Here is a 27,445-nt window from a genome sequence, read left to right on the forward strand (position 1 = left end):
AAGCCAGAGAGTTGTAGTCTATGGGGCAGAGTCTAGTTGGAGGCCTGTATCTAGTGGAGTGCCTCAAGGGTCAGTATTGGGACCAGTATTATTTAATATATTCATCAATGATTTAGATGAGGGAATTGAGTGTACGATCAGCAAATTTGCTGATGACACTAAGCTGGGGGGAGTGGCTGACACGCCAGAAGGCTGTGCTGCCATCCAGCGAGACCTGGACAGGCTGGAGAGTTGGGCAGGGAGAAACTTGATGAAATATAACAAGGGAAAGTGTAGAGTCCTGCATCTGGGCAGGAACAACCCCAGGTTCCAATATAGGTTGGGGAACGACCTGTTAGAGAGCAGTGTAGGGGAGAGGGACCTGGGGGTCCTAGTGGACGGCAGGATGACCATGAGCCAACACTGTGCCCTTGTGGCCAAGAAGGCCAATGGCATCCTGGGGTGTATTAGAAGGGGGGTGGTCAGTAGGTCGAGAGAGGTCCTCCTTCCCCTCTACTCTGCCCTGGTGAGACCGCATCTGGAATATTGTGTCCAGTTCTGGGCCCCTCAGTTCAAGAAGGACAGGGACCTGCTGGAGAGAGTCCAGTGCAGGGCAACTGAGATGATTAAGGGAGTGGAGCATCTCCCTTATGAGGAAAGGCTGAGGGAGCTGGGTCTCTATAGTTTGGAGAAGAGGAGGCTGAGGGGTGACCTTATTAGTGTATATAAATATATAAAGGGGGAGTGTCATGAGGATGGAGCCAGGCTCTTCTCAGTGGCAAACAATGATAGGACAAGGGGTAATGGGTACAAACTGGAACACAAGAGGTTCCACTTAAACTTGAGAAGAAACTTCTTCTCAGTGAGGGTGACAGAACACTGGAACAGGCTGCCCAGGGAGGTTGTGGAGTCTCCTTCTCTGGAGACATTCAAAACCCGCCTGGACACATTCCTGTGTAACCTAATCTAGGTGTTCCTGCTCTGGCAGGGGGATTGGACTAGATGATCTTTTGAGGTCCCTTCCAATCTCTAACATACTGTGATACTCGGCCATGGCAATGTGCATTATTGGGTTAATGGGGGCATTCTGCTTCTTGAGTGGGAAGGCTGATACTTTATACTGTCACCACAAGTTGTTTGTTTTTTTTTTTTTTTTTTTTGTGGTGCCAGAATCACTCCTGATAATTTTTATGCTGTAATAGGCCCATCTATCATAATTGTTTTCTTGCTGAGGACTGAATTTATCTAACTAATAACAAGTGATACTTTGCTTCCCATTATAAAGCTATATAAAATTTTCATTGAGAAGTAAACTGCTGCATTTTAGCTTGTAATTTGGGTAACTTCTTGAGGGGGGCTGCTGTATTTTAATTGAAATGGAATTACATTAAAGTTTTTTCATGTGCTTGGGAGAGTCACTTTGCACTGTGAGTTTGAGCTACATATAGTGGTTTACTCTTTTGATATATTCTTGGAATGGATTAAAACAAAAGCTGACCCCTTAGACTTGCCTTTTCTCATTCTGTGGATTTGGATTTATCATGTGTCATTTGTGTTGTTAGGAAGAATGTATTTCTAAGGTTGCAGAAGCATGAATGAAAACAGAATTCTTGTGTGTGATGAGAATATTTTATTTAGTACTCATACAAATATTTTCTTCTGGGAAGTATGCTGTGGTTTTTATTCTTTTTTTTTGTGTGTAGATTTTTTTTATTTTTTTTTCCCCTGGATATACCAGAGGTCATCCAATCCATGTCTCGCTTGTCTGTATGTTAAAGGTTGATACAAGGGTTTTGTCAAAGGATTTTTCCTCTGGGGAGGGAAGATGTACAAATGTGTTGGAAGAGGGTCGTCTTGTTCTTTCTTTGCTTCACAGTGTGATGGGCTGATACTGAAACTGAAGGCAGTGAATATTTTGATGTGGATTGTGAGCTTTTTTAAGTGGTTGAAGTAGTCATGCTAAGACATCAGTCAAAAGTAATTAAATATGTACTTGAATTTTGTAGTAGTGCTGAATGTGTAATCTGGAATTAGATGTTTTATAAATAGTGGTTTTGCTGAGCAAAATTAATTCAAAATCATGCACTGCAGTATTTGTGGAACACTTGATTTTATCATTAGTCTTTTCACTAAATAATGTTTAGCTAATATCTGACACGCTTTAGGGATTTTTTTTTTTTTAAATGACTCAATGCTACGCATCTTAAGTAAGAAAAAGGTATTGCTTCTGTAGAAGTCAGTAGAATTACTGCCATGTTTAACACAAAAAGCCTTTTGCCTTAGGCCTAGATGAACATTTCAAGCACTTGCACTGTTTAACCAAGTCCTGTCTATTGGTTTCATGGAGCACCTTTTAGTTTCTGAAGTATCAAATGAAGATTTAATTGTAGGTGAAAACTTACCTGTTCTGTCTTTGAGTCACTTCACCCAAAAATAATGTTTGAATGTCACAACTGTGTGTGTGCCACATGTCTTGATGGTATATTCAGGGAAAGCTGTGCATACTTCCTAAAATAAATAGGTATTTGTCTTTTTTTCATAAGCCTTTTACCCTGATTCTTTTTCTAAATGCTTTCCAAAGCACCAGATGTTGAACACTCCATGGAATGAAAAATTAAATAAGTCTGTGTGCAAAAGTTTGCTGAAGTTAAAGGGCTTCTTTTTAGCTGTGATCCAGGGTGGGCTCTGTATCTATCTCTGATTAAGAGACTAGAAGTCAGAAAAAAAGCACATACAATTTCTTGTTGCCCTTTTCCCTTCAGTGTTACAACTCTGTTGTTCAAATACTGTTTTCTCATTAAATTTGCTAAACTTCTGTTGTGAAATGAAGAGATTAATACTTGTTTACTGGCAGACACCATGTCCTTGTGGTTTAGTTTGATGAAGCAGTTGAAAACAAGGATGGTTCCAGTAACTAAGGTATAACACAAAACCACTACTGCTACCACCAATAATAATAATGATAAGGGAAATAACAAGGGAAGAGAATACAACCGCTCACCACCCGCCGACTGATACCCAGCCCAACCAGAGCAGCGATCTAGCCCTTCTGGGTAACTGCCCCCAGTTTTTCTATACTGGGCATGACGTGCTGTGGTGTGGAATACCCCTTTGGCTAGTTTGGGTCAGGTGTCCTGTCCCTGCTTCCTCCTGGCTTTCCCTCCTCCCTGGCAGAGCATGAGACTCAGAAAATCCTTGGTCAGACTAAACATTACTGAGCAACAACTAAAAACATCAGTATTATCAGCACTGTTCTTAGGCTGAAAGTCAAAACCACAGCACTGCACCAGCTACTAAGAAGGGGAAAAATGACTGCTACTGCTGAACCCAGGACACTTGACAATGAACACAAGAACTGGAATAGTAACTAGCACTGAATTAAAAAAGGAAAATTAATCCAGAGCTTTTAAGAGGCATTTATTTCCAGCCTCATTATAGCTCTTTTGGTTTTGTACCAGATTGGTAAGTGTAACACTACAATCTATGTTTTATATTCTGTTCTTTGCAAGCCCAACTTCAGGTCATTTGAAATACTGTTGCTGCTGAATAGGCTTTCTGTTCCAGTACCTCTTCACAAGGATCCATAGTTGAGAATATTGAGATCTGGAATGAACTTAGCTAAGAAAGTGTGAGGGGCAAACAATTATGCTTTTGGCAAAAGTTACCTGTAACACATTCAGCATTTCAGGCAGGGTCCTAAAAGCCATATACTTTTTTTTTTTTTTTTTCCTATACGTTCTGCTAATATGTTTTAGATTATTTGCATGTTTTACAGCAGTTGTTTCCTTTAGTAATTACTTCAGTAGTTCTGAAGATTGGATTTTTTTGGGTAGCAGTGCTGGGTTCTTCTAGTAATGTATCTCCTGTTGTGATTCACTGCCTGTGAGCTAATTACTTAACATGCAGTTCATCACAGCAATATATTATTTCCACTGCTTCAGACACCTAACTGAACAAATTAAAGCTGGAGTTCCATTTTCAGCAACAGCATCTAAGCATTATGCCTATATCTACAGTTAGTTTTATTCCTACTTAAAACTGCCAGTGAATTAGTATCCCTAAAATATATCCTTTGGTCTCCTTCCCAGTAAGTCTTTCTTATTTATAATACAGTTGTCTCCTGTTTCATGCTTAGCATCCAAGTTTTAACCTTCTTCCCACAAGTATATGCTCAAGACTTTAATTGCCATTTGATTATCTTTTTGTTTGAAGTTGAGTTTCTCTTCTCTTTCTCTCTATTCCTGCCCCAAATTTGTTACTGCTGTTTTCATGTCTGAATTCATGCAGTTATTATCAAACTGTTCTCTGGGGTTTCCAGGATTCTTTTTTACTGTGTGAGTCACATCAGTGATGGCTCTTACTTTGTCCTGCTGACATCTTTTAGTAACTGTTGAGTGTTTTCCCTGTTCCAGAGGAATGGGAGGCCTATCACCTAAAGAAGGTAGCATTTGTTATATAGAACATGTGAAGGGTTGCCACCTGCAGGCTGTAATCCTGTGTTCTGACAAACATTTCACTGTGCTGCACAAAAATGGAGGAACTGAAAAATTGGAAAATCTAATGTTGGTTGCCGTCTTAAAAGAAGACAAAGCTGAGCTTACTTATAATGATTAATGATCTTGGGAAATTTTTTTATTCTACTTTCATCCTTGAAGCTATTTGGGTCTTTAATTATACTTTTTGGAAGAGGGACTATTTTTAATATTTGTACGTAGCCTGCTTGGTGCCTTTGTGAACATCTCCATGTAAAAATCAAAGCGGTAGGCTGATGTTCTTTCTGTTATATAAACTCCCCATTCATATAAAAGGCTTTCTGTCTATGTGTTTTAATTTACTTGCAGCACTTACTTTGTACATCATGTTTGGAATGATTGCTTTAGGAAATTGGTGGCAGAAGAATGGCTACTTTTGGTAAATGTGATTATTTGGTAAAGGTAAATATGTTAGAACCAAAGAGTTGAATTATTAATTTTCTTGAGTTAAAATATATGAAATCAAATGGGTATTTTCAGTTGGCAGTAATACAAAGGAGCAGGCCTGAATTTGATAGGAAGAAAGGACAATTAACTTTATATTGTGCATCATGGTCTAAAAGAACAGTATGATGCTTGTGGAAGTTTGTAATTTCATTTTGCTTCTAGTATGTACATGGTCATGCCTGTCTTTTGAAGATCTTGTGAGTATCCTCCACATCTTGTAAAACTCATCTAATTACACTGATATCAAAAATTAACAAAGCTACACAATACTGTCCTTCTAGAATGATACAGCAAGAATACTCAGCAGAAAGGAAAAATCTATCTCATTAAGTACAGCATCTCTGGTTATGAAATAAAGCATCACATCTAAAATAGAGAAAATTCCTGATCGATCAATCTGTATGCAATGGTTTTAGTTGGGTTTGGTTTTGTAGCTTAGCGTTGGTTTGTTTTGTTTTTCAGTTAGCCATTTGCTCTGTCATTGTGTTTGACCATCTCCTGTTTCTGTGAAGTGATAATGCATAAGCAGGATTACTTGGCATTCAATTGAAACATGGTATTGTTGATCTTGTGATGTACCCCCTCCAGAAAGAGCCTGGTGTGGTACAGTGATGCTTGGAGGCAGATGAGGGGAGGTGGGCGTGAGATAGAGGTGATGGGAAATAAATGTGATCAGGACATTCAGATTCTTCTCAAAACTCTGAAGGACCCTTGGGAAATGTTCACGAACTGGAAGGAATATATTGGGGGAAGGCTAAAAGCTGAGTGGATAAGGTCCATATGTTTGTTGTTTTACTTTGAATGATCAAAGACTGATTCTTATAGAAGGATCTTCTAATAAATTATTTGTATACCTGTCAGGCCTTCTGAGTTGTCCAAGGAGGTTAATACACATATAGCTTGTACAACTGTACAGAGTCTGGGTAAGTACCGTTTAGGCTGTGTTCCTTTCTTGAATAATTGCTGTGAGCAACTTCAGGTGAGTCAGATTTTGGTGGGTAATGTAGGTGATTCCTGAAATGGCTTTCTTTCCCCTCTGAATCAATGTGGATCTAGTCTCCTGTAAAGCTTCTTTGAACAACTGTGTTTAATAGTGTTGTGCCCTTTGTAAGGAATTAGTCATGGTATGATTTTTTCACATCATAATAAATTACATTCTGGGACTAATCTCTGAAACAATTTGCATGCAAAAATAACAGTTCAGGCTTATGGCTGGTAATACTCTGCATGTTTTTTGGTTTATTTGCTGCTTTTTTCCTTTCTTCCACTTTTAAAGTGCTTCTTTATAACTGCCATCTGTATGCCCATTCCTATTTTAAGTTTTTCCTTTTATTTCCATTGCATTTTAACGTCTTCCTGAGTCTTTAAGGTCTCCCATCTGAGTACAGACATTGAAATAGTGGCCTGACTTTTGGATGTGTTAAGTGAATGCAGAGCCTTCTCGTGTGAATGGGAATTTGAACTGATCAGCCCTTTGAAAATGAACAAGATCAGTCTTCTCTAAAAGAAGTATGGAATTATGAAACTGAGATAATTTAAGTAACCCAAGTGACCCATGGTCTTTAAAATGTTTTCTGTAATCAAGATAATGGAATAATGATAGAGTTGTCAGAACTTTAACTGTGGTAAAATCAAATTATATGAACTTTAGACCAGTATCCTGAGGGAACATGGAGCTAACAGGCTACACAGGCATATGGAAAATACTTAGGCATAGGATCCCCTGGCCTTGGCAAGTAAGGAAACCTGTGTGTAAGACACAACAGCAATAAAAGGTAATGACCACTTGTTTGGAAAGGTTGAAGGGGGACAGTCTGCAGGAGGAAAGAGACATGATCGAGTCAGCTGTAGGTACACTTGTGCCTGGCCTCATACCTTGCATGGTGACCATGGACCTCATCACTACAGCTGGCTTAGGCCATCCCTGGTCACTGTCACCAAACCTGCTCTGTTCCTCATGCTCAGGTACCGTAGGATTGAACCCATTAATATGGTGCCTTTCTGTCACCCCAGCTCCTGGCTAGCTGTCCCTTGCAGGGCAGACACTTTTGCTTGCTCCCTGACTGTTGCAGCACATCTGGGCAGGGGCAAGGACCTGAGCTGATGTGCAGCTCCTCAACCAGCTGTAGAGGTCCAAATGCAGCTTCTCACAGCTGTGTCTCCTTAGGCTTATCTGTCAGACCCATGGCTGCACAGAGCAAGTACAGTTTATCTGTAATAGCAGGTAAAAAGGAGGGGACATTTTAAGAATATATGTAACTGAGTTGTGTTTTGGCAGGTTTTTTGGGTTGTTTGGTTTTTTTTGTTTGTTTTTTAACTATGCATAGACACATGATAGTATTTCTTCAAAACAGCAGATGAGGCTGTTTCCCCTTATTCTAGTCTGCAATACTACAAACTCCCGGAAATCTTTGTGGTAAACTATTAATATTAATCAGCTGGGATCTTAAAGAAGAGCAGTTCAGAGTTTTTATCATCAGAGCTGCTTTTCAGGCACGTCCAGAAGTAAAGTAGATCAAACATTATGTGAACAGCATTTAACTTCCTTTTTGTGGGGCTGAGAAAATGGAAAACAAGCCCATGTTGTATGCAGAAAAATATGCCTGCCTTGTAATGAGTAGTTTTGAGATTTACCAGTCTCCTTCTGTCTCTTTTGCTCTCTCTCTGATACTGATAGACAGTGATAGACTTGCTTTGTAAACACTGCTCTGGGAACCTCATGAACTGAATCATTAAAACAAAACCAATCCCCCTAAATTCCCCAAGAAACAAACACTACCCCTCATCCCCCCCCAAAACCCCAACAAAACCAACAAAAACAAAAAACCACAATTCCCCCCAAAAAACCCCTGAAACCCCTAACAAAGAAAAAAACCCCAACCCACTGCAAAAAGACAAAAAAAAAAAAAAAAGAGAAAACCCTCAAAACCAGAAAACACCACAAATGTTTGTGTCTGTTACTTTCCTGCTTTTGTCAGATTATTTCCTCTTTCTAGATATTTCCTTCTAGCTGGGGGACAAATACTGTAATTTAATTTATTTTTGGTCTGCCAGCTAACTTTGAGTTGAGTGACAGGATTGTTCTAATGCAACGTAGTTACGTTTCTAGTACTGGCTATACTAGCTACAGGTGTATCTTTTGTCACTAATGTTTTAACAACAACAAAACCAAAAAACCCCAGAAAACCAAAACCAAGCAAAAACCTAACCGACCAAACCAAAACCTGTAAGTGACAGCCCATGGATAGCTCAATGAATGGTATAGTTCTCTCTCCCAAAACTTTTCTTTGGTGATGTGCTCTCCACCACTTTTTTGGAGCAGAACCAGACATATCGGTTGGTTCTGTGTCCTTTCTTCCCTTGAAAGGATCCCCACACTTCCACCCTGCTCGAAGGTTCTGCAGTGCTGCTAGAAGTACAGTTTTATAATCAGCTTAATCTGGTCTGAGAATGAGCTAGCAACAAAACGACTAATCCTGCACTTACCACTGGTTTTGGTTGTGTTCCCATTCCTTCTTTAATGATAGCTGGAGACTTGCGTGGCTGTGTAATGTGTCATGCTGGTTTGCTAATCCACCTAGAAACACTTTGAAAAGGGGGGAGAGGAAATCCCACCTAAGAAAACCTGACCTGATTATTTGATGAATAATCTGCTCTAACGTGTGCATGGGTGCAAATGTGGTAAGGGTAATTTGAAGAGAGGGCACAGAAATATGCATCCAGATTTGAAAAGAACAAGATCACTCTTCACTCTTAAGATATCACAGTATTTATATATGCTTCTCTGCTTGTGAAACTGCATTATATCCATGTTTATGCATTGGAGATGACAGAGAAGCTGAGGTTTAAAATTTGAGAAAATGTTGCTTGAAAATACAGGTTCTATTTATTGATTTCAGTCATGATGATTCCAGTAAAGTGAGCTCCTTAAGGAAGCTGGTCAGTGGGAAGCATTCACTTTCTATGCTGCCATTTGAATAAAGAGATCACTCCAGAATTATCAGTAGTACAGTCAAAGAAAAGTATACTTGGTAAATTAAAAGTTTTAATGGAGAAGGTTTCAAGGTTTTTCCACAGAAGTTCATTGCCAAATGATGGCAATTTAGCTGAGAGCCAGTTTAATGTGTTCTCTTCCCTGTTTAAAGATGGTCTTAACAGGGCTTGTGTCAAAAGGAAGTTTAAGATGCACTCTCCTCTAACCATTAACAGGTCCAAGGACTGAAAGCAAGGTTAGGGTATATTTGTGATGTGAGACAATGAGGTGTTTTCCCAGGGAAGTCATATCTTGCAAGAGGGCATTTGATCTTGAGCTAACAGGGTAACATAAATAGCAAAGTATCTGCAATTGGAAGTGTTATCCTGTCCTGAAAGTAGCAAGAATCCTGGTTCTCTGTGATTTCTGATCAGGCTATTGAGTCTGCTTTGGTAGCTTGCCTTTGCCTCTTTACATAAAGAGCATTTTGGTTTCTAGTTGCTCATATGTCACTTACTACAATGCAAAACCTCAAAGCTCTTTATCCCTTCATCTTTACTTCCTTGCCTACAGGATTACAGGCTGTAAGAACAGACTTCAAGGTGCTTAGATGGCGTTGGTCTTGTTCCATTCTGCTTTAATACCCTGTCAAAGCTACTAGAATTTCACCATAGCATTCTGCTTTAAAGACCTCCTACAGTTTCTAACTAAATCTTCTTTTCCATATGTTTTCTCTTACTAGTACTAAAATTAACCACAACACTGCTTTTTGTTTGGGCATTTTTTGGGGTGTCGTTGCTTGCTGTGTCTGTCCACCCCACCCCCCAAAATTGGCTGTGTTTTTTTATTTCCTCTCAATAAATGTTCAGACTCCTGTGCATGGAAAACATTTATTTATTTATTATCTTGTCTGTATTAATTATCTTGTCTGTATGTAAGAAAATATTGTCTGTCTTGGCAATTCCTTGATGTTATATATACTGTACAGAGAAGTTGTCTATGCTGTGTTTCTGACTTAATTTCCTCCTTCAAACTGTATGTCGCAATTAAACCTCTTAGTAGTTATAATGTTTGTTTATTCACATCTGTGGTTATTGATGGCTGGGTAAGTTTGTGGAAGCTCTTGTCTGTCAGCAACATATATGTGGCTTTATCTTCATTGACCTTAACTCACCCTTTTTGCTACTTCCATTCCTATTCCTGAAGCCACTGACTTACTTAGTTTCGAAAATACTCTATCGTGGTTTGAAGTAGCACATGCTTTCAAAAAAGCCATCAAATGACCAACTCTGATCCTACTCTAATCTTTTCTTCCCTTTGCTGGGTCAGTGTTTCTCAGACTAAGGTGCTGAAATGACTGTTGAAGCATGAGATTTCCTGCACTTCCAATATGTGTTTGAAATTACACAGAGAAAGCAAGGACTCAAGAAAAAACTACAGCATGGAGCAGTGGAATCATCCTGATAACAGAAAATAAGCAAAGCTTTATAATTTTAATGAGGTGTGAGTTATATAAGTATACTCCATTTTTTATGGTCTGGGTATAAGAAAATATAAAACTGTCAGTCTTATTTAAACATAATTGCATCTTTTGAAAACTGAAAATGGTGCAGTAGTTTAAAAACATTTTTTTTGGTACATTATAATGTCCATTCAATATTCTTGGACTCACTGCCTTGATTTTGTGATTTTTTTTTTTTTTTTTTTTAATCCTAATTTTTCAAGGCAGACACTTTCAGGCCCCAGGATGGGATCTTTTATGTCATAGAATCATAGAATAGTTAGGGTTGGAAAGGACCTTAAGATCATCCAGTTCCAACCCCCCTGCTACTGCTGAACCCAGGACACATGTCCTTTTCATGTTGAGGACACCAGAACTGCACACAATGCTCCAAGTGAGGTCTCACGAGAGCAGAGTAGAGGGGCAGGATCACCTCCTTCGACCTGCTGGTCACGCTCCTCTTGATGCAGCCCAGGATACGGTTGCTTTCTGGGCTGCGAGCGCACACTGCAGCCGGCTCATGTTCATTTTTAGATCGACCAACACCCCCAAGTCCTTCTCTGCAGGGCTGCTCTGAATCTCTTCTCTGCCCAACCTGTAGCTGTGCCTGGGATTGCTCCAACCCAGGTGTAGCACCTTGCACTTGGCATGGTTAAACTTCATAAGATTGGCATCAGTCCACCTCACAAGTGTGTCAAGGTGCCTCTGGATGGCATCCCTTCCCTCTGGCGTATCAACCGAACCACACAGCTTGGTGTCATTGGCAAACTTGCTGAGGGCGCACTCAATCCCACTGTCCATGTCACCGACAAAGATGTTGAACAAGACCGGTCCCAACACCGATCCCTGAGGGACACCACTCGTTACCGGTCTCCAGCCGGACATCGAGCCATTGACCACAACTCTTTGCGTGCGGCCATCCAGCCAGTTCTTTATCCACCGAGTGGTCCACCCATCAAATTGATGTCTCTACAATTTAGAGACAAGGATGTCATGTGGGACAGTGTCAAACGCTTTGCACAAGTCCAGGTAGATGACATCAACTGCTCTGCCCCTGTCCATCAGTTTTGTAGCCCCATCCTAGAAGGCCACCAAATTGGTCAGGCAGGATTTCCCCTTAGTGAAGCCATGCTGGCTGTCACCAACCACCTCCTTGTTTTTCATGTGCCTTAGCATGTCTTCCAGGAGAATCTGCTCCAAGAGTTTGCCAGGCACAGAGGTGAGACTGACTGGTCTGTAATTCCCCAGGTCATCCATTTTCCCCTTCTTGAAAATGGGGGTTATATTTCCTTTTTTTCAGTCGTCGGGAACTTCACCTGAGTGCCATGAGTTTTCAAATATGATGGCCAGTGGCTTAGCGACTTCATTCACCAGCTCCTTCAGGACCCGTGGATGGATTTCGTCAGGTCCCATGGACTTGTGTACGTTTAGGTTTTCAAGATGGTCTCGAACCAGATCCTCTCCTACAGTGGGCCTAGGGTCTTCATTCTCACAGTCCCTGCATTCACCTTCCAAAACTCGGGTGGTGTGGTCAGAGACTTTGCCAGTGAAGACTGAGGCAAGGAAGTCATTAAGAACCTCAGCCTTCTCCAAATCCCAGGTAGCCAGTTCTCCCGATAGCTTCCGAAGGGGGCCTACGTTGTCCCTAGTCTGTCTGTTACTCGCTACGTACCTATAGAATCCCTTCCTATTATCCTTAACATCCCCAGCCAAGTTCAATTCTAACTGGGCCTTAGCCTTCCTCACCTGGTCTCTAGCTTCCCGGACAGCATCCCTGTATTCTTCCCAGGCCACCTGTCCCTGCTTCCACCTTCTATAAGCCTCTTTTTTCCTTTGAATTGCTGACTGTTTTCATCAAGAACAAAATAATCTTTCTTATAGAGACCTTTCATTTTAGGAACCTTGAGAACTAAGATGTAGCTATTATTACAAACCCCGTTCTCATAAGCTTACAAGTCCCTTGTATTATTGGCACCTAATTTTATCATGAGTCTCAAGTAATGCTATTTTTCTTCCCAGATCTGGATTTAATGACCTTTTTATAGCCATAAGAGTATTACTAAAAAATACTTGTCTGATACTTTTTCTCCTCAAAGTGATTAAGTGATTTGTTTTTACACTCTCATTCTCATTCCCTGGTAAATTTACAAGTTATGAAAGACTGCATATGTGAGAGCCCAGTGTTGATGGCTCTGGGGCATGCCTGAGAAAAGGACTGAGCAAAGGTTTTGAGCTGAAGCTGGGAGGGGAATTGTTTTGGTGGGCTTTGGCAGAGTCAGGATGGCATGACCCAGGGGAGCTAGGATACATACATTGAAGATGTGAAGTTATTGCTGTAGTTTTAAATGCCATTTCAAACCAAACAAAAGCTGTAGATGTGGGATGATAGAAGATAAGCTGTAGTAACACCACAAGACATAGCCCTGTCAGTGGCATTCCAGTTAAGCCATACTTCAATGTCATTAATGGCAGAAAGGCTTAAAGATATTTCACTTCACAGAATCACAGAATCCCAAGGGTTGGAAGGGACCTCAAAAAGATCATCTAGTCCAACCCCCCTGCAAGAGCAGGGTAACCTAGAGTACATCACACAGGAACTTGTCCAGCCGGGCCTTGAATATCTCCAACGTAGGAGACTCCACAACCCCCCTGGGCAACCTGTTCCAGTGCTCTGTCACTCTCACAGTAAAGTTTTTCCTGATGTTCACATGGAACCTCTTATGCTCCAGTTTACACCCATTACCCCTTGTCCTGTCACTGGACATCACGGAGAAAAAACCTAGCTCCATCATCCTGACACTCACCCTTTACATATTTGTAAACATTGATGAGGTCACCCCTCAGTCTCCTCCAAGCTAAAGAGACCCAGCTCCCTCAGCCTCTCCTCATAAGGGTGGTGTTCCACTCCCTTAATCATCTTTGTGGCTCTGTGCTGGACTCTTTCAAGCAATTCCCTGTCCTTCTTGAACTGAGGGGCCCAGAACTGGACACAATATTCCAGATGTGGCCTCACCAAGGCAGAGTAGAGGGGGAGGAGAACCTCTCTTGACCTACTAACCACACCCTTTCTAATGCACCCTAGGATGCCATTGACCTTCTTGGCCACAAGGGCACATTGCTGGCTCATGGTCATCCTCCTGTCCACCAGGACCCCCAGGTCCCTTTCCCCTTCACTACTTTCCAGCAGGTCAACCCCCAACCTGTACTGGTACATGGGGTTGTTCCTCCTCAGATGCAAGACTCTACACTTCCCCTTGTTGAATTTCATCAAGTTTCTCCCCACCCAACTCTCCAGCCTGTCCAGGTCTCGCTGAATGGCAACACAGCCTTCTGGCGTGTCAGCCACTCCTCCCAGTTCAGTGTCATCAGTGAACTTGCTTGAGGGTACATTCAGTTCCCTCATCCAGGTCGTTGATGAAAATATTAAACAGCACTGGTCCCAGCACCGACCCCTGAGGGACTCCACTAGTCACAGACCTCCAGGTAGATTCTGCCCCATTGACCACAACTCTCTGCCTTCTTCCTTTCAACCAGTTCTTGATCCACCTCACTACCTGATCATCAAGCCCACACTTCCTTAGCTTATCTATGAGGATGCTGTGGGAGACAGTATCAAATGCCTTACTGAAATCAAGAAAAACCACATCTACCGCTCTACCATCATCCATCCACCTAGTTACTTCCTCATAGAAGGCTATAAGGTTGGTCAAACATGACTTCCCCTTGGTAAAACCATGTTGGCTACTCTTAATGACCCCCTCATCCTTGATATGTCTAGAGATAGTGTCAAGAATAAGTTCTTCCATCACCTTTCCAGGGATGGAGGTAAGGCTGACCCATCTATAATTACCTGAGTCCTCCTTCTTGCCCTTCTTATAGACTTCTTATGGCGTGACATTTGCCATCCTCCAATCCTCAGGCACCTTTCCTGTTTCCCACGACTTACCCAAGATGATGGAGAGTGGCCTAGCAATGACCTCCGCCAGCTCCCTCAGCACCCGTGGGTATATTCCATCTGGACCCATCGATTTATAGATGTCCAGATTGCTTAACTGATCCCTAACCCAATCCTCATCTACCAAAGCAAACTCCTCCTTTATCCTGACTCCTTCTGGGGCTATAGGAATCTGGGGCCCCTGGGGAGAGTCTGCAGGAGTAAAGACAGAGGCAAAGAAGGCATTCAGCACCTCTGCCTTCTTTATATCCTCTGTCTCCAGGGCACCCCACCTCGTTCAGCAGTGGGCCTATATTGCCTCTCGTGTTAGTTTTATCCGCTATGTATTTGAAGAAGCCCTTTCTATTGTCCTTAACCCAACTTGCAAGATTAAGTTCCAAGGAGGCCTTAGCTGTCCTAATTGCCTCCCTACATCCTCTAACAACTGTCCTATATTCCTCCCAAGTGGCCAGCCCCTCCTTCCATAATCCATAGATTCTCTTTTTCCACATGAGTTTGCCCAGCAGTTCCTTGTTTAACTATGCTGGTCTCCAGGCTCCCTTACTTGATTTCCTACCCATTGGGACGCTCTGATCCTGGGCTTGGAAGAAGTGGTCCTTGAATGCTGACCAACTATCTTGAGCCCCTTTACTACCTAGTACCCTTTCCCATGAGACTTCCCTTAGCAATTGATTGAAGAGGCCAAAGTTGGCCCTTCGGAAATCCAGAACTGTGGCCTTGCTAGGTATTCTATTCCTCCCACACAAGATCTTAAACTCCACCATCTCATGGTCACTGCAGCCAAGGCTGCCATTGACCATCACCACTTCAACCAGAAGTGGTGACCCTCCTTGTTGGTGAGTACTAGATCCAGCAGTGCTCCTCTCCCAGTTGGTTTGTCCACCATTTGCAGTAAAAAGTTATCATCAATGCACTGGAGGAACCTGCTAGACTGTGAATGATTGGCTGTGTGAGTCTTCCAGCAAATATTGGGGTAGTTAAAATCCCCCATGAGGACCAAGGCATGTAGTCGCGAGGCTGCTTTCAGTTGCCTGTAGAAAGCCTCATCAACTCCTTCGTCCTCATCAGGAGGTCTATAATAGACCCTCACAACTGTATCACCCGTACCAGCCTGTCCCTTAATTCGTACCCACAGACTTTCCACTTGCCCCTCATCTGCCGCTGGACAGAACTCAATACATTCTAGTCGCTCTCTCACATAAAGGGCAACGCCACCACCTCGCTTTGCTGACCTATCTTTCCTAAAAAGGACATAGCCATCCGTGACCACATTCCAGTCATGTGAGCTGTCCCACCACGTCTCTGTAATTGCCACCAGATCATAACCTTTAGACCGCACACAGACTTCTGACTCCTCCTGTTTATTCCCCTGTTTATTTATTGGTGTACAGGCATTTCAGGGAGCGAGCAGAGCACGCTAATGGCACCCTTGGGAGGCGGGAGGCCTTCTGGTCTTCATTAATACTAGAACAATGCCCCATTAGTTCAAACCCAGCTACAATCCCCTCGCACTTTGAATCTAACCTAAAGCTCCGTGAGTGAGCTCTGCTAACTCTTGCCTTAGTACCCTTTTTCCCCTGTGGGACAGGGTCTAAACAACTATCCTTTCCCTCAAATGAAACAATAGATTGAGAGTCCTCCCTAGTCCGCCATCCTTCAAGCCTTAGCATGTTTCTCTTGGGCTTGTCCCTAACAGGCCCAGTTATCTCCCCTTCCCCCTTCATATCTAGTTTAAAGCCCTGTCAATGAGCCCTGCTAACTCCTGCCCCAAAAACCTTTTCCCCCTCTGGGACTGGTGTATCCCACCTGCCACCAGCAAACCAGGTGTCTCATATAGCAGCCCATGATTGAAAAACCCAAAACCCTGCCTTTGGCACTAGTCACGTAGCCATACATTAATCTGACTATAGACTGATATATATATATCATATATCTATATATATCATATATATAGATATATGATATATATAATATATAATATATATTTTATATATATATTATATATATAATCTGACTAATAGACTCTTCCTATTTATCTCTTCACCCTTGCTTGTAATAGGAATGGAGGCAAACACCACTTGCGCTCCAGACCCTCTAACCAGCTGTCCCAGGGCCCTGAAGTCTCTCTTCATTGCCCTTGCCCTCCTTGTAATAACTTCATCACTGCCAAACTGAAAAACCAGCAATGGATAGTAGTCAGAGGGCTGCACCAGATCAGAGAGTTTCCTTTTAACATCTCTAATCTGAGCCCCAGGTAGGCAGCAGACTTCCCTGTGGGATGGATCTGGTCGACAAATGAGCCCTTCTGTTACCCTCAGAAGGGAGTCACCCACCACAATTACTCTTCTTTTCTTCTTGGTTGAGGAAGTTCTAAGGCATGGGGGTGAGTTACAAGCCCTAGGTGACTCACTAGATAGATCTACCCCTCCATCTCCATTTCCCTGGCCCTGTAGTTCCAAGACCTCATACCTGTTATTCAAGGGCAACTGGGAGGGAGGAAGGGATTGCAAGGGTTTTTGCTTACTTCTCCGAGAGACCTCCCTCCATACCTCTTTGTCCCTTAAGTTCACTCCTTTTATCTGATGATTGGAGGGAAGGGGATCCATCACTTGTTCAACCACTTCCCTCTGCCCTTGCCTTAGGGTGTGGCTCCACCAATCTATTTCACTTTCACATTCTCTAATGGCTCTCAACCTTTCTATGTCCTCCCTCAGTTCAACCACCTGCCTGAGCAGATCATTTACTCGCTCACACCGCACACAAGTGGTGTCACTGGCTCCCTCCAATACAAGTGCCAGGCTCAGGCATTCGCTGCAGCCAGAGACCTGCACGGCTGCATGTCTGCGGGAAGGCTCAGTCTGGGTACCCACATTATTCCTCACTACAGCTTTTGATTGTGTTGTGACCACTTCAAGCACATTGTAGATAACACTTGAAATGAGTAATACTTAAAAACTTATAATGCAGGGGAAAATAATGTGTTACTAGGTTTCTAGCTCTGAGGTTTCCAAGTTTTATCACTATGTTTTCAGAACACTCTGGCAATATGCCCAAGTTCAGCACCAGAGTAAAAGGTGAAGTAAAAGGTTAACTGCTAGAGAGGGACCCAGGTGTTCTCAGTGGGTTTACCTGTGCACTCAGAACATCTACTTATTTTTTTTCCTCTGTAGATGTAAATTTTTCATGAAACAATAGAAAATTAACTTGCTGTACTAGAGGTCCTTTCAAACTTGAGACAAATTAGTTTTGCCATTGGAAGACTTTATAATATAATATTGATATTATTTGCCTTTGTATTTATCCACATAAGCCTAGTGAGTGTCCACATACTATTTCTTTGAATTAGAGTTGTTTTTTAACGCTGGTATCATAAATGCCACAATCTTGCCCACAGTCTTGAGTGAAACTTCTTTATAACACTTTTGGTAAGTCAGGATAATACAGTAAATTCTTGTATGTTTTATATATCCATTTGTTATTACACAGCATAAGGAAACTTTGCAAACACAGGTGACAAACATATTTTAAACATCCCTCTGTTATTTTGATCTTTATCGAATGGCCAAAGGAGCAGGGATTCACATTCCTTTTTCATGTGGGTGCCTATAGGAAAACCTTGAACAAAAAGGAAAGGTGAAGTGCTCATCAGTATTTTGGCAAAAGGAAGGTACAAATTGTTTAAACCCATTTAAGAAAGTTCTACTGAAATTAGATTATGAGTTCAGTTATGGCACCACATGCCTTTAAAAAAAGGATCAATGACTCATTGCAGATATATGCAGGCTTTATTTTCAGTTTTCTAGGTTCATCTTCTCTCTCCTTTAAAAATATAAAGGCATAATTTTCTTTGCTTTGGCTTTTTTGAAAGACTGCCATGCAGAGTTACATTTGGCTACTGTCCAGTTTACACAAATGTTGGTTATGCAGAGGAAAACCTGCAAGTGTTAAGTTACTTTCTGGTGTGATGTGGAGTCCCTTGGGAGGAAGGAGGGGAAAGGCGAATTTCAGAGAGCCCTTAGTGATGATTTTAAAATGGTAATTCAAGGATAAGCTTTGCTGTTTGTAGGTAAAACTCAATAGTGATAAAATAGACTGGATTAAGGGACCTAGAATTTAATCTTGTATTTGTGATGGGGAAATTAGATAGCTTGCCTTAAATTTAGTGTACATTACGTGTGGGTGTATTCATAATCAGCAGTGTGCTGAGGCACTTTTTGACTATGTTGAACAGTGTTGCTAATGGTAAGGAAAACAGCTTAATTCTTTAACAATTTTTTTGTTTGTTTTTTTGTTTTTGTTTTACCCTAAGAGTTTGGCCTGAGTAGCTTTTGTTGTAGGTGCAAACTGATGTTCTACAGTGTGATATCCGAACAGGTTATAAGGGCAACGGACTGCAGGGCCCAGGACAGCGCCCTGGCCGAGGCCCTCGTTTCCGGAGGAAGAGGCTCTCCCCGGAATGGAGACAACTCCAGGGCCGCTGGCGCGGTGCTGCAGCGTGCAGCGGTTGAAGGACCGTCTGAGGGGCCCCCCCTGGCCTCGGTGAGGTTATGAGGTTCCAGCGGCCTCGGTGAGGTTACGCCGCACTCAAGGATGGCGGCTATGGAGCTCCCCTGAGCAATGATAGCAGCCCGGCGCGCGCGGGGAGGCCTCCCCGGCGGAGGGCGGGACTTCCTGCGGCGCGGTGCCGTGATGGTGGAGGCGTGATCGTGGCGTGCCAGCGGCAGGCACCGTCCGCACGGGGCGCGGCGGCGGCCCGGGCCGGGCATGGAAGTGGAGAAGATGGATGAGAACGAATGGAAGTACCATGGGGAAGGCAACCAGAGCCTCGTCGTCTCCCACTGCCAGGTGGGAAGGGGAAGGAGGGGGCTGCAGCGGGTAATGCCTACCCTGGCCGGCCGGGCCCGCCGCCCGTTCCGCGCGCTCCCTCAGGGTCTGAGGTCTCGGCAGGCCGCGGACCGGCAGGGAGCGGGAGGGCCCGGCGCCTCTGCCCCTACCCGACGTGTGCCTCCCCCACGGCTGCCGCCAGGTGCTCGGGCCTCAGCCGCCGGCCCCACTGCCCTCCCCGCCCTTCTCCGCCCAAGTTGTTTCCCGTTCCCGTCGCCGGGAGTTGGGGTGCCGCCGGGAACGGGGAGAAGGGAATTTCGCCTGTCCGCTGGGAGAAATTAACAGGCGTTTTCCTTACGGCGCGTGTGTGTTTGGCGGTAGAAGTGGTGGAGGGGAAAGCAGCTGATGACTAGACAGCTATCGTTGGAGACGGGAGCTGCGAGGAAAAGTACTAACAGTTCCCCCTTCCAATCGTGCCTAAGTGTGACAGGAGAAAGAAACCTGGAGAATGGATGTTTCTCCTTTTGTCACCGACTCTTTCCATACCGGAGTTTGAGAGCACTTGCTGCAGTGCTGAATTGGGACTCCACAATATAACTTACATTTCTGGCTTGGCTATAGACTTCTGTGTCAATCGCCACGCTTTTAATCTCTGTGCTTCGATTTACCCTTTGGGTTCCTTTTTGTATGTGTTTTTCTTATTATAGAAAAAAAGTAAAAAAGATTCACGTGTTGGTGAGCAGTAACTTTAAATGAAGCTATATCCAATCAAGCAGATTCTGTGTCAGTTTAAAAAGCATGTGTTTACTTGACTGCTGTCACTGTACTCTTGCCCCACCCGTATGTATATTATTTACCTAGTATAGTTGGATACGTGTCCCTTGAAGGAGCTTATTCTTATTCTAGAAAGTACTTGTGCCTGTTTTTTGCCTTAAAAAAAATTATTTGTATCTTAAATTCTGGTATGGATTTGCCGCAGAATATTTTAGTACTGCATAGATCCGAAAAGCAGTAAAGCCAAAATGAAAATACTGGATTTTTTTGATGTCTGTTTTCTGGATTATAACTATAAACCAGATGTAAAAAATATTAACAAATATCAAGTCTGAGAAAATCCTGGAAGTTGTACAGTGCTTTCCCAAATTTAGGAAGGGCACTTCTGTGGCTATTGTTTCTTCCTTCTCTTTCTTAAATATTTTTTTCTAATTTTTATTATTTATTATTATAGAAAATAATATTGCTATTAGAATATTATTAGAAATAATTTAAATATTATTAGAATAAATAGTATATTATTAGAATATAATGCATGTTAGAATATAATAAAATATTATTAGAATAAAATATTATTAGAAATAATATTTTATTTCTAAAATATTTCTTTCTGAAGAAGAATGCAAATGATTTTGTTTCCTGTCCAGGTATTAGCCTTGAAAATAGCAGTTTGAAAAATAGTTACTTGGTGATAGGGGTCAGAATATTATTATTAGAAATAATATTTCTATTAGAATATTATTAGAAATAATATTTTAAATATTATTAGAATAAATAATATAATATTATTAGAGTATAATACATATTAGAATATAATAAAATATTATTAGAATAAAATATTATTAGAAATAATTAATTAAATTTTTATTTTAAAATAATTTTAAATTTTTAATTTTAAAATAATTAAAATATTATTAGAAATAATATTTTATTTCTAAAATATTTCTTTCTGAAGAAGAATGCAAATTACTTTGTTTCCTGTCCAGGTATTAGCCTTGAAAGTAGCAGTTTGAAAAATAGTTACTGGGTGATAGGGGTCAGAAGATGTAATGGATTAATAGCCATGTAATTGTGATACCTTCAAAGACATGGAAATTGAGGAAGTATGCCAGAGATTCAGAATAGTTGCTGAGTGTGTCAGTTCTCTAACAAGAACCTAAAACTTTAAGATAGAGTGGAAGTGAAATAGCTATGATCTTTCTTTTAAAGACAACTTAGAACTAGTAAAGCTTGCTTCTTAGAGCTCTGTGTCTACTGAAGGCAGTCTTGGTATAAAATACTGCTCAGATGCCGATTGTTGTTTTGTGCCTCTTACAGGTAGGACATACTTGCATGATTAATCGTCATTCTGGTGATCTGATGTCAAGTCATTCTCAGGTTTGCTTGAACAGAACAGCAGCATAACTGAGGCAGTGAATTTCATTTTAGCTGGCCTTGCTTAATTTTGTATCTCTTCAGCTCATGTTTTTTGTCTACAAATGCTAGTGGGAGGGATAGTGATTTGATTGCGGCAAGGGAGACATGAATGGATGCTGAGATGTAAGTGCCAGGATTGTAAGTGAGAGGCCAGCATGGAACTGTGTAAGTGCTCCCTTTTGATGTATAGTGGTATTTTGGAATGTGAGGGGGAAGCTGGTCTCTACCACTGTAGGTCTGAGCCTCTCCTTGCTGCTTCTGGAAGATCTGAGAAGTGTTAAAAAAACCCCAACAACAGGGGAAAAAAAAAAAAAAAAAAAAAGAGGCATAAGCTTCTTTGCCTTTTGTGACGTAAGAGCCAGGGTGTTTTGTTTCAAATCCTGCCCTCTGGACTCCTCTTTGAGGCACTGATAACAGGTACTGCATAAGGTTGTGTATCAAGCACAGAGGGTTTTTGTGCTGCGGTGAGCGGGCAGGGAGGGGGACAAGGCATGCATCGTCAGCTCGTGGTGCTGTTGTGTGTTTAAGGCTATGCCTATTCTTTTGGTTTGTGCCATTCATGGTATCTTTCCGTATAAGACATAATTGTAGTGTGGTGTTAATCCAGAGTGAGGATAGTACCAAAATCTAAAAACTTGGTAATAGAAAAATCACATGCCCAAAAAATAGCTCTGCTGGTGATGAGCTGATAAGCCTTAGACACAGGCAACATGCGGGTTTTTTCCAGTGCCACAGGTTTGCCTGACAGATGCTGGCATCCTGTGGAACATGCCGTGTTTTGGTGGAAGCATTGTAAAGGCCTGTCTGATGTGCTCTTTCCTCTTACTGGTTATTAATCCTGCAGAATGCAATGGTAACAAGAGTTTCCCTGTGTCCCCGTGCTCCTGGAGCCTGCAGAAAGCTGTGTTGAAATTGCTGCAAGTGCATCTCTGTTACTTATTCACGCTGTTGAGAGGACTTAGGCAGGGCATGGTGTAGTTAACATGTCTCTGCTTACGGTGATAGTTTTACGGTTACTTTAATTAGTTTTTCAGTATTTAGAAAGTGATCTGATGAACAAAGATGGAATGCCTGCCAAGCATTTCTGGTTACCATTGTTATCTCTGCACACTTGCTTACTTGATGCATACTCAAACTTCTGCTTTCATGGATTTTTAAAGTTTCACTTTTGATGAATCTAAAATTCTAGGAGACTTACAGTATTATGTACGAATTTCTCTGTTGATAAAGTTGTTTTTTATTGCAGCTATGACTTAAGTTAATCCAAATTGAAACTGAATTGTAGTCGAAAAGCCTTTGTATAGTCTTGCAGCCTGCTGAAATGCTTCAAGTAGGAGATGAACTAAGACAGCTTTTCTGCCTCATGATGTTAGTGAGAAATACAACTGGCAAATCTGTTTGGTTCCTAAACACAGCACTTGAGGTGTTTGGGAGGATCACTCTGAAGTTCACAAAAACTGCAGGTTTGTTCAGGCTACATGATCCTTGCCCATTGGTTGCAATGTTGAATACTTGATTAAATCATAGTATCCTCTTCAAATAAATAACGTATTTGCCACTCTTCACACCATACAGTGAATTGTGTGGTTACTTGTACTTGCTGTCTGAGAGATGCGAAAGGTGCTGCAGTACAGGTACAGCTCTGAAATGCTCCAGACAAGCACCATCACAAACAGCTAGATGATTTGGAAAGGATGCTGTTTACTCCCTGTGGTTTTGTTGGAGTGTTGCTCCTCCCATATCAAGTTTGGCTTCTGACTTAGAAAGTGCTAACTCAAGCTTTCCCTCCTCCTTTCTACTCTTGGGCAGCAGAGAGGACTCAGAGATTACCTTCATGTAAGCTTTTGACTCTTACAAGATGGAGATACCTGTTTGGTTGTTGGTTTGGTTTTGTGTTTTTTTTTTTTTTTTTTTTTTGTGTATGTGTGTGTGGTTTTTTGTTTTTTTTCTTTTCAGAAGTGAGCTTCTGAAAGTGGAATAGTGAGTTAACATCTACAAATGTCTTGATTTCAAGGAAATATAAGACAGATTGCTGATTCCTGTCTTAAGAGTATTCAGGTAGGGGAAAAATACCAAAACACTAATTGCTGTTACTAGCCGGTATAAATACAATAGCTTATTAACCATGGCCTTCTCTGAATACTGCTCTGATTAAAAATGTGGCAAAGTTAGAGTGTCTTAGTTCTTTCACAGTGAGAAATTATAAGAAAAGGTAAGATGCAACTTGTATTTATTGAATTTTATTTTGACTAATGAGAAAGGCATAGTTTTGGTAAGACTTCATTGAATTTAAACATTTTTATATCCTGGAGGAGGTTCTTCTGTTTAAATTCCAAACCGATGTTAACTCTTACTTCTGACAGCTTTCATGCTCTGGATGGACCCAAAAGACTCACCAAGGCTATGTGATGTAGGGAGTTTTGCATCTCGTTCTGTAGAATATTCTGGAGGAAGCAAAATGTACGTGTGAGTCAGTTGAACTGAGATTCGAGCATGAACTTTAATGGGCATTAAGGGCCATTAAAACCTCTTCTGTCTGTTTCTGCTACTTTGTAGGACATTTCTTTGACCTGGTTTCTCCAGCATTGGGTTCTTTTGGGGTACGCCTATCTAAATGTTGTCTAGTAAAAACCCAAACCTGCATACTCTTTGCCTACTTGGGCTGATGACTAAACATGAGGTATTGCTTTGTTCCTTCTTTCCTAGTTGTGATTGCTTTTTAATTTTTAAATTTATTTATTGTAAGCAAGTAGAGGAGCTTCTGCCCAAATTTACTGAAGAAGGAGCTATAAAAACTAGTTGAAAAGCCAAGTGTGCAATCACAAGCAACTGTAAAAAACAGTTGAAAACCCAAGTATGCAATGAGGGTGTGTCATCAATGGAAAAGAAAGGAAGAGATGTCTGGCTCCCTGTAAACAGCAGTGAAGTTCTTAGGAACAGGAGGCAATCGCAGTCGCCACTCTTGAGTTGGAATTCAGGGACCCTTTGTGGCACCTGCATGAAACTGTTTCCTCTTGTCAACCTTGGTTAACTGATACTTAAATACACATCTGTGGTCACTGAAAAAAAAAAAGGGAAGACAGTTCTGTATTTGTATTTGGGTCTTTGACTGAACTGGTGCAACTGTGACTGTAGATGTCGTAACTAATTGGACTATACTTGAGTACAGTCTACAATGGGTTAACTATAAATGAAGAATTAAAACGTGTAAGCACTTCCAGTTCTGTGGATTAGCTGCAGAACTTTTTTTGACGCTTCTCCCCTTCCTCCTCCCCCTGCCCAATGTGAATAGCTTGAGTCAACACGTACAGAATTTGAATTCCATAATGGGATTTCAATCCATGTTGCAGTAGTGTTGTTAAATTTCCTTTTCCCTTAGCTTTTCCAGGTTGTTGTGCCGAAAGGAAGCTCTGAATGCAGCGAGGTTTAGTAGCACTAGTGTCTTCTGTAAAGCGAAAGGGGAGGTGGCACTGGGTAGCAGGGCTGAATGTAGAGAGGAAAGAGAACGGGAAGGTAGCAATTAAAACTTTTCTCATCATATTAGTGATACTAGTTTCTGTAGATGCAGATGGGAAAATGTAATATGTGCATGGAAGATGGGAGACGGAAACACTGCAAGTCTGAGGTCTAATACTCTTAATGTGATACAACAGTGATAATGTAACTGCAGCAGCAACACCAGTCTCCTCCCCCCCGAATATTTTGTTTTTTTCAGAGCTGTCTTGTTTTGCAAATAACAGAGTTGGAGCAGATTTGTCTTCTGGTGACTTTCTTTGGAAATTCAAACTCTGCTTTATGCCTGCCTTTTTTTTTTTGTTTTGTTTGTTTGTTTGTTTTGGTTTTTTGTCTCCCCCCCATGTGACATCTGAGACTGCCGAAGGTTATGCAATGGAAATGTTTTTCTGACAAGCTCAGGAAGTAGTCTTGATTAAAAATGTTTTTGTTTTTTTTTTTTTTCTGTTTGGTTTCTGTGCTAGCTCAAACTTGAATGAGTTTCTTTTCACAGTTGATGAGATCAAGTTATCTACAAAGCTTTTTTTTTTTGTGTTTTTTTTTTTTTTTCTTGTCATCTTTGGTAAAATGCAGTGATGGAGTTCGTAACTTTGCCTTTTCTGTGCTGCACATATATCTTCCCTCAGTCAACAGCTGTAGTGGGTTGATTGGTTGGTGAAAGTATCTTGGCTAACTCATAAAATATAAAGGAGTGGTTGGTCTAATAGTCTATTTTAGTCACTCCCTTGGTTCTTTCCTCTCTCCCAACCTTTCACTGGGTTTATTTCTTTGCCTCACTCTATTATTTCTGAGACTGACAGTAATGGTGTTCTGACCACCTGGTTTTGCTTGGGAGCAGAGCATTTGATCGAACAGTTGCCCGAGACTGTTTCCCAAGTTGCCTAAGGTTTCTTCTAGCTGAGGTGTCCAGGATGCTGGGAATTTCTAACATGTTCTCGCTCTCCATTTTATTACTTAACTTCATTCTAATTCCTCTTACTGTTTGGTCGTTTTATTGCTGCCCTTCCTAATAATATTTTCCTGAAACATGTTGTTTCCCAACATAACAGCAGCTGACTAGGTAGCTTGATGCTGAAGAATATCTGTTGCAGATAGGCAGAGGTTTAGAGCAGCTTAAAGGAAGAAAGCTTAGTACATGTTCTCATGTTCTTGTTGGTATAACTCACCTGTGTGACACATGGATGAGGTGTTTGATACACTTAAATGTTAAGGACCAGATTTTTTCATGCTTGTTTTCAACAGCTAGGTTGTCAGGGACATCTACCATGTTACGCAGACTGTAGTAATGTATGCTGAGGGCCAGGCATCAGTAGGTTTATTCATTCTGTTCTCTTTTTAGTATGTGTTTCCACCTAGTACCAGGGGGAGTATCACTTGATATCATTTCAGGTATTGTGAGTAGTTGGCTTAGCTGAAGGGCAAACATTTCCTTCTCACTAATGGCTACTGCAGTTGTAAAATTCTGGCATTGGTACCATCTACGTATTGCAGGGTTATACAAAGCTTAGCTGTAAAGTAAAACCTGAGATAATGCTTAACTGTCGTGGGAATCTAGATCATAACCTAGCAGGGAAAAAGAAGTGGAATGAGTACCTGAATTCTGATGCAAGCCGTGAGCTCTTTGCTAAAGAAAAGTATTGTGGTGGTGGTTGCTTTCAAATAATGGTTTGATACTGAGTGGTCAAGCCAGGTGCTATGCCAGAAATTCTTTATTCATGTTGAAGAAATAAAAAGTTTATTCTTCAGGGACTCCTGTGGTAAATAAGGGTATTGTTCAGATTTTTGAATGCTTTCTTGCATTTTTGTGTGAGCAGTTGCTAAACTTCCTCCATACTGGCAGGAAGTGTATCTTTCCTCACTTTGTTCTGTGTGGTCTTACCCATCTCATATGGAACAAAACTGGGTTGGGAGACAACACTTGTATACAATATTACTCTGTGTGCTTCATTCAAAAGCTGCAAAATTTTTCTGTGAGTAGCTTATTTCCATCTCCCACATCCCCCCACATTGCACAGGATGTTGAAATCCTGGATATGGAGACATTTAAACATGTTTTTTGTTGAGTATTATAAAGGTAAGCTTTTATTGAAGTGCCTGGGCAGTGTGGTGGGCATGTTTTTACTGAGCTTTATTAATTGAAGAAGGAACTCTCTCTGCAGCTGGCTTTTCTGAGGTGTAAAGATGGTACCTCTTTGGCCTTTTGCTTCCTTCCTAGAAGCTGCTTTTTCTGAAGAAAAAGCCATTGTTTTCTGTTTAAATCCCACAGACTGGAGTTGAAATTGAAGGGGTTGTGGAATGTAAATTTGGAATAAAAAAAGTCAGAATAATTCTTTTAGTTGGCATATAGTGCATGCAGCTCCAGTGTGCTGCTGCAGAAATAGCTTAATGCCAGCCAAATAAGTCTATAGTTTCATGTTTAGTACCATTGAAACTGTCATCAATTAGTATTTGTGTATCACTGCATTCAGGTACGGCTTGAATAGCAGTTCAGTGTAATTGAACCCTCCTCCCTCATTTTGATTGAAATTTAG

At 41.5% G+C, this 27,445-nt stretch overlaps 1 protein-coding gene across 2 annotated transcripts in view; it reads left to right on the forward strand.

Annotated features, from left to right (window-relative positions):
* Positions 1-27,445, forward strand: part of IPPK (inositol-pentakisphosphate 2-kinase) — a 64,357-nt gene that overhangs the window by 13,116 nt on the left and 23,796 nt on the right. Inside the window, exon 1 of one of the 2 annotated variants that reach the window (XM_080625415.1) lies at positions 18,358-19,232. The exons of the other annotated variant lie outside the window; for it this stretch is intronic. Within the exon in view, the coding sequence (XP_080481541.1) occupies positions 19,152-19,232 (81 nt within the window). The 5' untranslated portion in view covers positions 18,358-19,151. Of the gene's footprint in view, positions 1-18,357; positions 19,233-27,445 lie in introns of those variants that run through there. 2 annotated transcript variants of the gene reach the window in all.

Source organism: Psittacula echo (assembly GCF_963264785.1).
Source record: "Psittacula echo genome assembly, chromosome: 9".
In the NCBI taxonomy this organism is placed as follows: domain Eukaryota; kingdom Metazoa; phylum Chordata; class Aves; order Psittaciformes; family Psittacidae; genus Psittacula; species Psittacula echo.